This window comes from Dipteris shenzhenensis, chromosome 7 (assembly GCF_047967505.1).
Source record: "Dipteris shenzhenensis isolate YYH24624 ecotype China chromosome 7, Dip_SZ_1.0, whole genome shotgun sequence".
In the NCBI taxonomy this organism is placed as follows: Eukaryota; Viridiplantae; Streptophyta; class Polypodiopsida; order Gleicheniales; family Dipteridaceae; genus Dipteris; species Dipteris shenzhenensis.
This window is the reverse complement of record NC_141602.1, coordinates 9,172,592-9,187,738: the sequence shown is the minus strand read 5'-3', so window position 1 is coordinate 9,187,738 and position 15,147 is coordinate 9,172,592. Positions and strand designations below refer to the sequence as shown.

The 15,147-nt window shown below is 38.9% G+C and overlaps 1 protein-coding gene across 1 annotated transcript in view; it reads left to right on the top strand.

Annotated features, from left to right (window-relative positions):
- The first annotated feature begins 13,643 nt into the window (after positions 1-13,643).
- LOC147899908 (uncharacterized) overlaps positions 13,644-15,147 on the top strand; it is a 52,967-nt gene continuing 51,463 nt past the window's right edge. Inside the window, exon 1 of the mRNA XM_087376979.1 lies at positions 13,644-14,718. Within this exon, the coding sequence (XP_087233105.1) occupies positions 14,139-14,718 (580 nt within the window). The 5' untranslated portion in view covers positions 13,644-14,138. The remainder of the gene's footprint in view (positions 14,719-15,147) is intronic.

The following is a 15,147-nucleotide window of genomic DNA, read 5'->3' as shown; positions in this document are numbered from 1 at the left end:
AAACGAGACCACTCCATGTTGAGATAATATTTGAAGTTTTAGGGGACCCATCACTTATGGGATCATGGACAGTTACCCTGAAGTGAAAATCTCTCTTGAGTGACCGGTTATATTACGGTAGTAAGCATCAAGTTCCTAACAGGGTCCATGGTTACCTTGCCAGTAAACTCTAAAAAGGTTGAGGGTGACTCTGACCTGATGAATACCTAAAGGAAATGCATATATCTACAGTGATTAAAGGATGGGGAGCACAGCATGTTGTCTGAGAAGCTGATGCAAAAGCATACACACATCTTGTTTCGGATGTAGTGCTACTAGTCTATGCAGACCCCGTGCCCCTATCATGTATTATTGCATGTCGGTAGTCCGATAGTATAGCTTATATTAAGGAACTACTATGAAGGGGATGAGAGCACGGCTAATGCATGATGATCACCCTAGATGTAGCTAAGTCCTTATGGGTATACTGGGGTGGATCTAAGGAGAACCCAAGATCACGTATACCTGCATAGGACTATGGAGGCATTGGAAAGAAGAGATTTGACCCCAGTAAAAGGAGGTTGGATAAGGAATGAGGAGGTCCTTATTCTCGCACTAGTCCAAGTAGTATTCTAGCATAATATTATAGGATGATGCTAATATGGAGTAAAACCCTCTAGAGTCACGTAGAGTCAGATAGATGAAAGATACATCAACCATTTTTATGACAGCAAAGCTAGATACATAGTAGCCTTCTCTCGATTGAATGATATGGGGGAGACTTAGAAAAGAACAATTCTAGTTATGAACACGGACTAGTGGATTTGAAAGAAGAGATTGTTTAGGAGCCACTCTTATGTTTAGTTTGTATTCCCAAGAATATTTACTCTACCACATATTGAGAATGATTACTGCAAGTTATGGATTAAGTTTGGAAGTTCAAATGTCACAATACGACTAAGCAGGAATCATTGGTGGTTATAACCATGACCATTAAATGTTTGTATTACCACTTGCTAAAAAATTTGTATTAGCATTTACAGAATACCATTATTGCCATTTACTGCTTATTTGTTTTACTACCTAGAAATATTGTTAGAATGAAGGTGCCATAAGGAAAAAATGCATTTTGAGTTAGGTGACATGGATAACAACTACGTGTCAGCATGGAGGCATGTAGTCCCACATTATAAGGTCCTAGTTCTAACTTGCCCTTTTTATGTATGGATGCAAGTGAGCTGATACGCTTCTCAACCAGATTTGTAGCTGAATGAATTTGATTAGCACACTGGCACACTAGTTATCACTGGAGGATTGGAGGACCATATCCAAATTCTATTATAAATTTAATGGTTCCCTTTTTTTTATTAAACTGTTGGGTATAGCACTGAGATTTTGGATATCAGACACTATTGTGTATGGGTATACCATATCCATGTCAATTTTGACAGTTGATTTTAGGCAGATTGTTTGGAAGACATGTTTATCCTTTAGCCCAATTGTCTAACCCAAGAACTGATTGCTTGGAGGTTTTGAATATGAGAGAAGAAGGTCACAAAATCGGGACAGCTTAGACTTCATTGCCAACTAATATATGGATGCTTATTCCACTAGTATTTTGAATTTTGTAGTGATAAGATTACTATGTTTTTGATATATACATCTAGAATTGTCATTATTAGGATAAGTAGTGAAAATATGATATGAATTTCAGGTAAGAGCTATAGAAAACGAAAGGGGAACTATTGGAGATATGAAGGGTGGATTAAAATTGATGAAATAACTTTGCATGAAAAAATATTTGAGGGCATATAAAGATTGGTAAGAAAAGGATTTTGAAGTGTTTCAAAGATAAGTTTATAGGAATGATTAGAATAGTAGTTGCAGTATAGGTTGAACACACACTAGCCTAACCATTGTGAGATAAGAAAATCTCATGACTAATGGTTATGCTTGACGTTGGTTAACAGGCCTCTTTGTGGCACAAAGATTTGATGACCCTTGGATATACAGATCCGCTGCCTGCTCCATCACTTGGATGCCAAGCCATAATGACTATGCTGAATAAGAGAGTCCATGATAGAATCATCACCCTAGACATGCAGGAAATTAAGGAACACCTTGAATCCAATAAGTTACTGGTTATGAAACTCTCCATCAATGATTGGTGTAGAATTCTAGTTATTGGGAAGGGAAATATAGAAAAAATTTTGGAAGTTATCAATCAATTATCTTTGTCTTTAGATCAATTAATGGAGGAGGATAATGTTGTTCTAGTGGAATTTGCCAAGAAATCCCTTGATACTATGAGGAACCTCTTTATATATTCGAACCTCCCTCCCCCAGCAGGGCCATTGTCCCCAGAAAGTTTGGGGTTAAAATGTTTCTCCCTACTGGAAGGGTCTTCCTCCAATAATGCACATCATAGTTTCTGTGACCTTGAAGGGCTTTCAGAAGATGTCCAAGAAGCAATTTTCTTAGATCAACTTGTGTCGATAGCAGTTACTCCAAAGAAGAGTTCTACACACACATATACTAATCCTTTTTTCCTCCCATGAGTGTTGGAAGCTGAATTATTGGCATATGATAATAAGGTTTGGGAGCTCCATGATATGACTTTACTAGCACCTTTTGCACCAGATATGTCGCTATTTTTAACAGATCTAGTTGATTCATAAAAAACACTAAAAGTTGAAGCAAAAAGGCAAGCACAAAGCTTATATATCAGCATCACACATAACCATCCCCTCTCCAACTTTTGCTCAATGTCAGCCTTTGCTATAGGCAGATGCCCTTCCCCAGTGGGAGTGTTTGGGATATGTAAGAGTCGGATATCAGAAACAGAAAGGAGGACTCCCAAATACTTGAATGATATCTTTAATGTGGGCAAACCGTATATAAAATGCAGATGCTTAGAAGAAAAGATTGATTGCAAAGCACATCCATTATGGTTTGATCATGGCATTTGGTATATGCTACATAATCTACTAGCGTTCTTCCCCAATAGACCATTGAAAGCTGCTTTCAATTCCTTCCTTTTCTTTATGAAGGCAAGTTTTATTGAGAGCAAGCCTTATTATAATTTATTTATTGTTTTCTTATCCATTGTTATATTTGATATAAGATCATCATTAAGATTGATGAGACTAATGAATTTGACCTTTGGATGTATGAAGGCTAGTGACATGGTCATATTTTACAAGGCTTCCCTTACTTTCCATTATATGAGGGATTTGGTCCTATTAGTAGTAAAAAATTTGGAGAAGAACCCTCTTGCTCCATTACTCCCCCAACCATCACCCGGGGTAATGTCATACGGGGAACTCGTGCTACGGTCCCCTGAAATGTTACCTTCTAGAGCATTTGGATCTAGAGCAAGGGGGAGAGCAACAGGACGCATCGGTTATACACAGGGCTGGCAATGCACGTCCTACTATTCACCTAGAGACCATTATTCCAGTAAGATGATCGAATGGCAACCACCTTCAGAGAGGTCAATACACTTAGATAGTCCGAAATCCCAGGTACGACTGTCCAAAATCTTGAGAGGTGTAAGACCATGTCATATACTAATCCAAAGAGCAAAAACCTACCTGTTCGACATCTGCTTTATGATGACAAAGATTGATTGATGGAAGGTATGTAATGCTCACTTGAGAAGCATTACGATGTTACCACATAATAGAAAAACTTTGATACCAAAAGAGAAGAATCTGAACCTCTTCATTCATGCACTTTTTGATAATCCATTACTTGAGATGTTTTCAATTAAAAAATTATTTTTGAACTTTCTTTTCAAAAGTATGAAATGTTTGATCTGATTGATACTATAAAAGAGATTAGCATTGCATGGAAGTTCTCTAAAAACTTAGCATCTACACTTTGTAATCCCGGCGTGTTGTTCAGAGATGGATCAAGAATTATATGTCAATGCAAAATGGATAATTTTAAAAAGTTTATGAGAGGATTGGGGACAAGTGTGTACTATTGATAATGATATTGTGATGGATGGCACACTAAAGGATTATATGAAGAAAGGTTTAGGACATATACCTAGGAAACATTTGAGCATTGAGGGAACCCTGAATACATTATTTAGGATATGGGATGAGTTATTGACATGGAGCCCCTTATTGTCAGGAAGACTTAACCCAATGGAGAGAACTTTTAAATCAACTATTTCACTACCGTATCTCATGGCTACCTTCAAAGCCTACAAGAATACTTTTAGGTGGATTACCAATGCACACCTTTGTGTTTTTTTGGAATTGGCCTCACTAATCACTTTTGCTTTACAAGCTTGCTTAGACCCCATCATGGAGATATCTAGGGATCTACAAGAGCAAATAAAATTGGAAGCCAACATTACAATAAGTGCATTTTGGTTAGTCAACAGTTCCATCTACGAAGTAAAGTTAAATCTACTGACCCAAATTTATTCAGTTTTCACTGTAGACATTGGGAAATGTTATGAAAACATCCCTTTGGAAGGAGAGTATGGCTTCAAAAAGATTATATCAGGAATCATAAACATGGCCTATAAACAAAAAAAGAAACGATATCTGAATTTGAATTGGAATAGGAAGAAAGCTTCATGAAGCAATTGAAGAAGTAAAACCTTGACATCATGGTCAGAACAAGAATGCGTTATGATCAATGTGTGGCTTCTTGAAAATATGCACTTGAGATTGGGAGACCAAATATTTAAACAAACTTCAAGTATACCTATGGGGTTCCTTGCTAACCTTTGTGGTGTATCTTACACCTCCATTGGTTTGAGCTCAACTTTATTAAGAAACTATGGAAAAATAAGGATTGGGGTAGATTGCCAAAGTTTGAATACCCCTTTACATACATGGATGATATACTATTGATCAATATGGATTCCCCAAAAGAGTTCTTCAAAGTTCAAGAAAATAATGAAGTAGACCCACTTTGGATCTACCCCCTCCAATTTTTAGAAATAAAAGATACAACTGTGGATAGCCAAACTAGAGAGGATGGCCATAGCATTGGTGTGAGAGCCAATTTCTTGAACATGTCCATTACTATTACCAAAAAAGATAATGGAATTGCAATGACAAATAGATTTGATAAAACAGATTCCCTAGACTACCTTGTATGTAAATATATCTGGGCATGTAGTAATAGACCTCTATCATTTTCAAAAAAAATAATCCTTTCCCAAGTAATGCCCATACTATACATTGAAAAAGAAGATTTCAATGCCTTCATCGAAATCAAGAAATTGATAAAAAACTTTGAGAAAAACGGGTTCAAAGGAGGAAAAAGTAGAAAAATAATTAGAAAATTTTTACACCAGGAGTTCCTTGGATGCGACTTGGACCTTCAAAAAAAATAAAATGGCTAGGTAAGCACTTATCTTACAACCACAAGTTATATGATCTTGTGTGTTTTTATTGGGTAGTAGTCCGACCCAATCCATAGTGATGGGCAGTCTATTGCCCTCACTTGGATTGTGTGTTGGACCTGCGGGAATGAGGTAGGTGTGTCACACACACACACTCTCCCATCCTTTGACAAGGGTGCCAAAAAGGAGGCTAATGAAGAAAGTAGGACCTTGCCTTTTACAGCATGATATTTTATGGAGTTTTTTTATTATAGGGATCACTAGATTAATTAGTAGCAAAAATACAATAGTCCAAAGTAATCGAATGTACCATGGAGCATTATGATCGAGAATTAAAGATACCCCTGTATTCGAGTAAAATGATGAGATATATTTGATATGTGAAATGAATAAAAGTAGTCCCACCTATGGTATATACTCCTATAAATCCCAATAATTTTTGCGGATTAATATAATTGGGACTCGATAAGGCCTAAAAGAGGAAATGAGTTAATAAATAAATGTGCTCATGAAGTAGGGGGATGCAATACTATAGACATGTATAGATAGAATTAGAGAGCCTTGTATTGCCCATCAGATACCCATCGAGGTAGGGAGATATACACGAGACTTATCGACCTTGACCATTAAATGTTTGTATTTCCACTTGCTGAAAAATTTGTATTAGCATTTATAAAATACTGTTGTTGCCATTTATTGCTTATTTGTTTTACTACCTACGAGAAACTATTAGAATGAGGGTGCCATAAAGATAAAATGCATTTTGAGTTGGGTGACATGGATAACAACTACGTGTCAGCATGGAGGCCTGCAGTGCCACATTATAAGGTCCTAGTTCTAACTTGCCCTTTTTGTGGATGGATGCAGGTGAGCTAATATGCTTCTCAACCAGATTTGCAGCTGAATAAATTCGATTAGCACACTGGCACACTAGTTACCACTAGAGGATTGAAGGACCACATCCAAATTCTACTATAAATTTAGTGGTTCCCCTTTTTTGATTAAACTGCTGGGTATAGCACTAAGATTTTGGATATCAGACACTATTGTGTATGGGTATACCATATCCATATCAATATTGATGTAACTGCAGTTGAGTTTAGGTAGATTGTTTTGAAGACATGTTTATCCTTTTGCCCAATTGTCTAACCCAAGAACTGATTGCTTGGAGGTTTTGAATATGAGAGAAGAAGATCATGAAATTGGGACAGCTTACACTTCATTGCCAACTGATATATGGATGCCTATTCCACTAGTATTTTGAATTTTGTAGTGATTAGATTACTATGTTTTTTATATATACATCTAGAATTGTCATTATTGGGACAAGTAGTGAAAATATGATATGAATTTCAGGTAAGAGCTATAGAAAATGAAAGGGTAACTATAGGAGATATGAAGGGTGGATTAAAATTGATGAAATAACTTTGTATGAAAAAATATTTGAGGGCATATAGAGATTGGTAAGAAAAGGATTCTGAATCGTTTCAAAGATAAGTTTATAGGCATGATTAGAATAGTAGTTGCAATATAGGTTGAATAGACACACACACACACACACTTCCTACCCCTTCCTCCTTTTTTAAACCCTTTTTTTATTTTTATCATTTCGCCTTATCTCCCCCCCCCCCCTCTCTCTCTCTCCCCTTTAACGCTCCTCTCTCCCTTTTTTACCGTCTCTCTTCCTTTCTAGCTCTAATCTCTCCCTAATTCTCTAATTCTCTTTTCTTCACCCTCTCTCTTCCTTTTGACCCCTTCCTCCTTTTATCCCACTTTTTCCCTTCCCCCTCTTCTCCCCCCCCCTTCTTTTTACTTTGCCTACTTCCCTTAATATTTCTCCTTTCCTTCGCCCCCCCTTAATTTTTCCTTATTTCCACATTTTCCTTAATTTTTCCTATTTCCTATTTTTTACTCCTTTTTTAATTTCCTTTATTAAATTTTCCTTTTATCATTTTTCCCAAATTTCTTCTTTATCTCCTTAAAATTTCCTATGTTTTTCTCTTATCTCTTATTTTTAAATTTCTTATTTCCTTATTTTTTATAAAATTCTCCTCCTTAGTTTTTCATACTAGTTTCCTTTTAATTTAATCGTAATTTCTTACCTCTTGTTTTGTATATTTATCTTCAATTTTTATTTTCTCCTAATTTACTCCTTATTTCTTCCCTTCTTAAGTTTCCTTTCCTTAATTTACTCCTAATTATTCCCTTTTAGTTTCCTTTCTATTTTACTTTTTTCTAATCTATTTGCTTTTTTATATATTTCCCATTTTCCCCTAATTTTTTAAATATCCTTTTTAGTTTCCTTCCTATTTCAAAATTTCCTAATTTTTCTCACTTTTTCTAAAATCTTCCCACTTTGTTATGAATTCTTCTCATTTTTTGTAATTTCTTCTTTTCCTAATTTTCCCCTACCCCCACACCCGTGCCCCCCCCCTTTTTATTGACTTATTCCAATTCCCAAAATAAGTTCCCCTTGCCGTCGTGACGATTACATGCTTCTCTATCTCCGACTACTCGCCTACCCATCCCTTGTTTTCTGTGCATGGTGACTACTGACCACCCATCTCCTCCTTTTATTGAAACGGACTAAGCCCAACATGCTATAAATACCCCCCTCCCCCTCTCTTTCCTTCCTACCTACATCCCCTCTTGCCTCTAGCCTTCTGTGTGTCCTCTGCGAGCTATTGCGCTACGCCTTGCATTCATGTCCTTCTACCACCTCTAGCAGCCCCCTCGCCCCCTTGTAGCACCTTATTCCTTTGTTGCAGCGCTGTTGCGGCCCCCTTGCAAATCTGCTAGGCTATTGACCTTCATGTAGGATTTACTCCCCCCATCCTCACCCTTGCGAGCTTCTGCAATGGCTCGCACCACTATAGAGCGTGCCATAGTAGTGCGCCCTCCTTCCCTATCTCTCCGGTCGTGCGTACCTACTACTATCACCATCTCTGCTCTCTAAACACTTGCCCACACCTTCTCTTGACTCTAAGCAGAGCCCTCATCAATGCTACCAAGTCAATCAAAGTTGTCGATGGACTTTCAAGTTCTTTTCATTCATTAAATGGAAAACCCTTCCTCTTTTCTTTCAATACCCTTCCCTCTTTTCTTTTTTTACCCCCTCCCCTTCCCCTCCCCCTCATCTCGTGCTTTGGCCCCCTTTTTTTATTTTTCATGATATTTTTTCCATTCACCATTTATTGTTTGACCCTTTCAAATCAACCTCCCCCTCTCCTTACAATTATTTTCTTCTTAATACGCTTCATTATGCCTAATACTTATATAATTCCCCTCTCTACCTTACATATTCATCAATTTACTTATCCCCCCTTTCTTTTGATATTTGACCTCCTCTAAACACCCCCCCTCTTTGCTACCTGTTATTTCCCCTCTCTCCATTACTTCGTAAAACCCACTACCTAACCCCATCCTTTTTAATTTTTTTTTAATTTTAAAATTCTCTTAAGCTCTCCAACCTCCTTTTCTACTATTATTTTTTCATTACACTTTCTACTATGCTTTACAATTTATTTTCTTCTCCACCTTTCCTACTAGACCTCCTCGGCAAGCTCTTGTGCTATGCCCTGCATTCATGTCCTTCTACCACCTCTAGCAACCCCCTCGCCCCCTTTGCAACTGCCTTATTCCTTTGCTGTAGCGTTGAAGCATTCTCACCCACCCCCGTATAGATCTGCTAGGCTATCAGCCTTCGTGCCGACTTTACTCCCCCCATCCTCACCTGTGCAAGCTTCTACAAGGACTCGCGCCACTGTAGAGTGTGCCACAGTACTGCGCCCTCCTTCCCTATCTTTCCTGTTGTGCGTACCTACTATTGCCAGCTTTGCTCTCTGATGGATTCTCAAGTTCTTTGCATTCATTAGATGGAAAACCCTTCCTCTTTTCTTTTAATACCCCTCCCTCTTTTCTTTTTTTACTCCCCTTCCCCTCCCCCCCATCTGCGTCTTTGGCCCCCTTTTTTAAATTTTCATGACATCTTTTCCATTCACCATTTATTGTTTGTCCCTTTCAAATCTAAAACCCTTAACACCCTTCATTATGCCTAATACTTATATGATTGCCCTCTCTACCTTACAAATATTCATCACTTTACGTTTCGCCCTTTCTTTTTATATTCCACCTCGTCTAAACGCAAATTGAGGAGAGCCTTTGTCAATGCTGCCAAGTCATTCAAATCGATCGATGGACTCTCAAGTTCTTTGCATTCATTAGATGGAAAACCCTTCCTCTTTTCTTTCAATACCCCTCCCTCTTTTCTTTTTTTACTCCCCTTCCCCTCCCCCCCATCTGCATCTTTGGCCCCCTTTTTTAATTTTTCATGACATCTTTTCCATTCACCATTTATTTTTTGTCCCTTTCAAATCTAAAACCCTGAACACCCTTCATTATGCCTAATACTTATATGATTGCCCTCTCTACCTTACAAATATTCATCACTTTACTTTTTGCCCTTTCTTTTTATATTCCACCTCATTTAAATGCAAACACCCCCTCTTTGCTACCTGTTGTTTCCCCCTCTCTCCATTACTCCTAAAACCTACTACCTAACCCCATCCTTTTTTATTTTCTTTTTATTCTAAAATTCTCTTAATTTCTACAACCTCCTTTTCTACTATTATTTTTTCATTACACTTTCTACTATGCTTTACAATTTATTTTGGTCTCCACCTTTTCTACTAGACCTTACCCTTCCCTCCCTTTCTCTTTGATCTTGAACACCTATTCTCACAAACTCTTTGATCCCCTTCCCCCCTGTTTGTTACTTACACTTCCCCCTACAAAAGTACCAAGCTCACACTCTGTATTTCTCTAAAACACAAAATTCACTCATTGTTACTCCAATCTACTCGACACTCATAAGTTTAAAACTATCTTGATAGGTAGGTTTGTGGTTTAAGTGTTGATTTTTATTGTGACCCCGATAACAAGGGAGGAGTGTTCATGACACCTGTCTTCCCAACTAAGGTTTAAGTGGCTTCTCACCACGTTTTTCTTATTGGATGGTGGTAGGTATGCAGACTCTCCTCTTCAATAAAAGTAATGCTTGCTAGGACTTCTTCAAGCTTAATATTTTTTGCATAAACGTTCTTCCCTTCTTATCAAAACTCTTGTGTACTTTTTATAAAAATTAGTAGGTTTTTAACCTACTTGTTCAAACTCTTCCTTAATCCTATAAGTTTCTCTCTCTTTTCCATTGTTAGTGCTCTTTTGTCATTTAGCTATGCAAAGGTTTTTGGTCTTGTCTTCCATACACATATCCTTTCTCCAGCAACTCTGGATGGTTGCACATAGTACACTTAAGTCATTAAGACCTTTTTTGGCTTCTTGACTCCTTTCTCTAACTTGTGTCCTTTTTTCCTTTCAAAAATTTTATTAGGATGTTTTGCTACAATCAAAAGCTCTCAACAAGCCTCCTTCATCTCCCTCTCCCTCATCCTAAGCATCTTGGATGGTTGCACTTATCACATGTAAGTTATCATGGCGTTGCCTTTTGACTCACTTTATTACTCATTGAGAAACTTTTTCTTTCTTTTGGTTTTTCCTTCTTTCTAAGAAGTCTTCCACGGCAAACAATTTCCAGATTAGCCCACTTCCTTCTCCATCCCTGTTATGGCTATCATTATCACCTCCTTTTTCCTCTAGTTACTTGCAAAACCAATAGCTCCCATTGCTCCAAAATCACATGTCTTACTCAAGCACTTTTCTTACTCCTTTTCCACTCCTTAATCGACACCTTTAAAAAATTACTAGTCCTTTTTGGGGAGACAATACCTTCAAAAAATTATCCATAATTACATTACTTCCAATACCTTTCCTAAACTAAAACTAGATTTATTTACACATCTTTCTCTTTTAGGTAGACAGTTAATCATCACTAGGTGATGACCTATTTTCTCACCTAGTGTGATGTACCCTATTGGGGCAAAGGTGGGCACACACACACACACACATGCACGCATGCACGCACGCTTGCACGCACACATGCACACATGCACACACACACACACATGCACACACACATGCATGCATGCACACATGCACACATACACACACATGCACGCACTCACACACACACGCGCACGTGCGCACACACATACATGCTCACATGCACTTGCACGCGCGCGCACACAAACACACACACACACACACACACACTTCCTACCCCTTCCTCCTTTTTAAAACCCTTTATTTCTTTTTATCTTCTCACCTTATCTTCCCCCCCGCACCCCCCTACCCCCCCTCTCTCTCTCTCTCAATCCTTCAACCCCCCTCTCTGTCTTCTTCACCCTCTCTGTTCCTTTCTAGCTCTAATCTCTCCCAAATTCTCTAATTCTCTCTTCTTTACCGTCTCTCTTCCTTTCGACCCCTTCCTCCTTTTATCTCACTTTTTCCCTTCCCCCTCTTCTCCCCCCCCCCCCCCCCCCCCCAACCCCTCCTTTTACTTACTTCCCCTACTTTGCTTAATTTTTCTCCTTTCCTTTCCTCCCCCGTTAATTCTTCCTTATTTCCACATTTTCCTTAAATTTTCTTATTTCTTATTTCTTAATTTCCTTTAGTAAATTTTCCTTTTATCTTTTTTCCCAAATTTCTTCTTTATCTCCTAAATTTTTCCTATGTTTTGCTCTTCTCTTATTTTTTAATTTATTATTTCATTATTTTTAAAAAAAATTATTCTACTGAGTTTTTCATACTAGTATCCTTTTAATTTAATCCTAATTTCTTACCTCTTGTTTGCTAATTTTATCTTCAATTTTTTAAAATTTCCTAATTTACTCCTTATTTCTTCCCTTATTAGGTTTCTTTTCCTTAATTTACTCTTAATTATTCTTTCCTTTCTATTTTACTTTTTTCTAATTTATTCCCTTTTTTATATTTTTCCCATTTTTTCCTAATTTTCCAAATAACCTTTTTAGTTTCCTTCCTATTTCCAATTTCGTTATTTTTTTCTCACTTTTTCTAAAATCTCTTCACTTTGTTCTAATTTATCCTAATAAACCCCTTTTCCTAATTTTCCCCTACCCCCCCCCCCTTTTAATTAATTTATTCCCACTCCCCAAATAATTTCCCCCCTGTTGCGGCGATGATTACATGCTTCTCTATCTCCGACTGCTGCCTCCCCATCCATAGTTTTCCATGCATGGTGACTAATGACTACCCATCTCCTCCTTTCAGTTGAAACGGACTAAGCCCAACATGCTATAAATACCCCCCTCCCCCTCTCTCTCCTCCCTACCTACATCCCCTCCTACCTCTAGCCATTCGTGCCTCCTCTGCAAGATCTTGCCCTACACCCTACATTCATGTCCTTCTACCACCTCTAGCAGCTCCCTCATCCCCCCCTTGTAGCCCCCTTATCCCTCGAGTTGTATTGAGAGCATTTTTAATAGAGCTTAACTTTTAGAAATCTGGCGGGCTTGGTTATTTACATATACGCCTCACGGGATCCCTTTGGACTGTTGGTTTGTGGGGTGCCCACGGAAGTTACCCTTGAAAACTGACGAAACTCTGGATGAAGAGACCATTCTATCAAGGTCGCACACAATTACTTCTATAGGATGGAGTATGGTTGTAGATGTTTAGGGAGGGTTGTAAAAGCTCCTCCCTATAGACCAATCATGCTTGTCCCCACATCACGTTAGGATCAAATGCTCTGAGGGTTGGAGTTGTGTACCTCACTCAAGCCTTAGCATTCCATACTTAGGAGATGTGCTGTTGGAGAGTTGTGAGGCATTTGAGCCAATGCGACCAATTGACTAGGCCATGGGAATGCACGGCAAGGGAGAGATGGAGTGGTGCAAGAGGCATGGGCGCTTGCATTCTCAGCAACTCCATTATTACAAGGAGCCACCTGTGCCTTAGACATGTTTCACAACCATCCAAACGCCAAGTGCATATGTGAAAAATTTGTGTGGCTCTAAAAATAAGCGGACGGGCAGCCTGCCTTCACAAATGTCTGCTCGCCCATAGCCTCGCTCTGGAAAGATGCTTGTTGTCCACTTACATAATGTGGTCTGTACTGAGCGAATTTGCAAAGGTTATGACTCTACACACCCAACAAGATGAATTTCATTCATGTGGCCTGCCCGTAGAGAAGAAGAAGAGGTGAGAGAAGACGGAGTCACTGAATGCATGCATTGAAAGCCCCTTACAACAACAGGCATACGTGGACCAATCAAGGTAAAATAAAAAGAAATGTCTAAATATCACCTATTTTTTCTTGCTGATGACACATCTTCACAAAGGGCTTAAAATGGGCAGGTCAACAAGAACAGGGAGGACAAAATAAATGCCGAGGGTCAAAACCGTGTTGAGGGGAAGCTGTCCCCTCTTATTCTCGCTCTCCATTCACCATCATGTCTCCATAGCTCGCCTTGCCCTTCCTCATTTCCCCTCAGACCAATTCGCTCAAGCTCACTTTTCGATTGCTCTCGATTTTATTCCAAGGTGGCTCTTTGCGGGCTGCTTATCTTGCTTGCGGCCTTGCTTTTTCGGGGAAGGACAGGTCGCACCCAGAAGAAATACGAAATGTGCCACAACGCGCGCGCAGAAATGCTGAGCGACACCAATGCGTCGTTGCCCTTCTTCAATAAATCACCACTCATGTCGATGGAGTAACTGCTCAAATTTGAACAACACCATTGGGGCTTGGTTAAGCCACTGTTCTCTATAAACTTGTCGCGTTGGCTGGCAGGAGGAAGCCCTCGGATCTTGAGAGATTTCCTCATTTTCACAGCATGCAGCGATTTCATTGAATTGTTTGGATTAATAGGACGAAATGGATAATTCAAGGGCCAGCTATGAGTCCCATCGCGGTGGCAGGAGGTATGGAATGCAGTTATCACCCAGTTTTTTGCCAGGCCATCTCTCCGCACTCCTAGAATTTGTGGGTCTAATTCGTAGTCGGCATCAATATGCTGAAGTTGACCATTATGGATCCACTGAAAGTGGATTTGTAAATTCAAATAATGAAAATGAGAACAGTTCGGGTGACAGAGCAGAAGTGTCTATCAGGATCATTGGAGGTGGAGAAAATGACCACCTTAGACTCACCTCAGGAGGTGTAGGTTCTATGGCAAGAGATAGAGATGATGTAACTGCGAGTTCCTCCCAAACCTCGACGTCTAACATGCAAAACCTTGTAAGGGTAATAGGTGTTGAGAATGGTCCTTCAACATCTGCAGGTTTGCATACGGTAAATGTGGAAGAGAACGGAGATTCCACACTGGTGGGCAGCATGGGCAGTAGAGATACTGCTTCTCAGCGATATGACTTTCAGCAGTTGGCAAGATGGATTGAGCAGGTGTTGCCTTTTACAATTCTGCTTATCATGGTCTTTATTCGACAGCACAGTCAGGGTATGTTCCTTATTATTGGAAGGGTTGTGTCTTTAACCTCATTGTACATTCTTTGATGCGTGGTTTGCTATATACTTGTAAGGGAATTGTGGTTTGTCAATAATCTGCTCCTCATATGGCTAGTGAGTACTGTTTGTTTAGAGGAGAGCTTGCCTAGCTATTGGCAGACTCTAAGTCTGGAACTGTAGATGGAGAAGCGTGTGCAGGTAATCCATGGAATGCTTTAAAAAGAAATAAATCATGAGATGTTATGTATGATTCCTTCACACTAAATGTCAACATATATAGTTTCAAAGGGTATCTCAAGCACTTTATCGTCCCTATTGAGTGAAATATGTAACGCAGTGGACAAAAGCCAAATAAATACATGGTAGTCAAAGCTACTGCATAACTTAAAATAAAAGTTTAGCTAACTGATAAAGTCTAAGG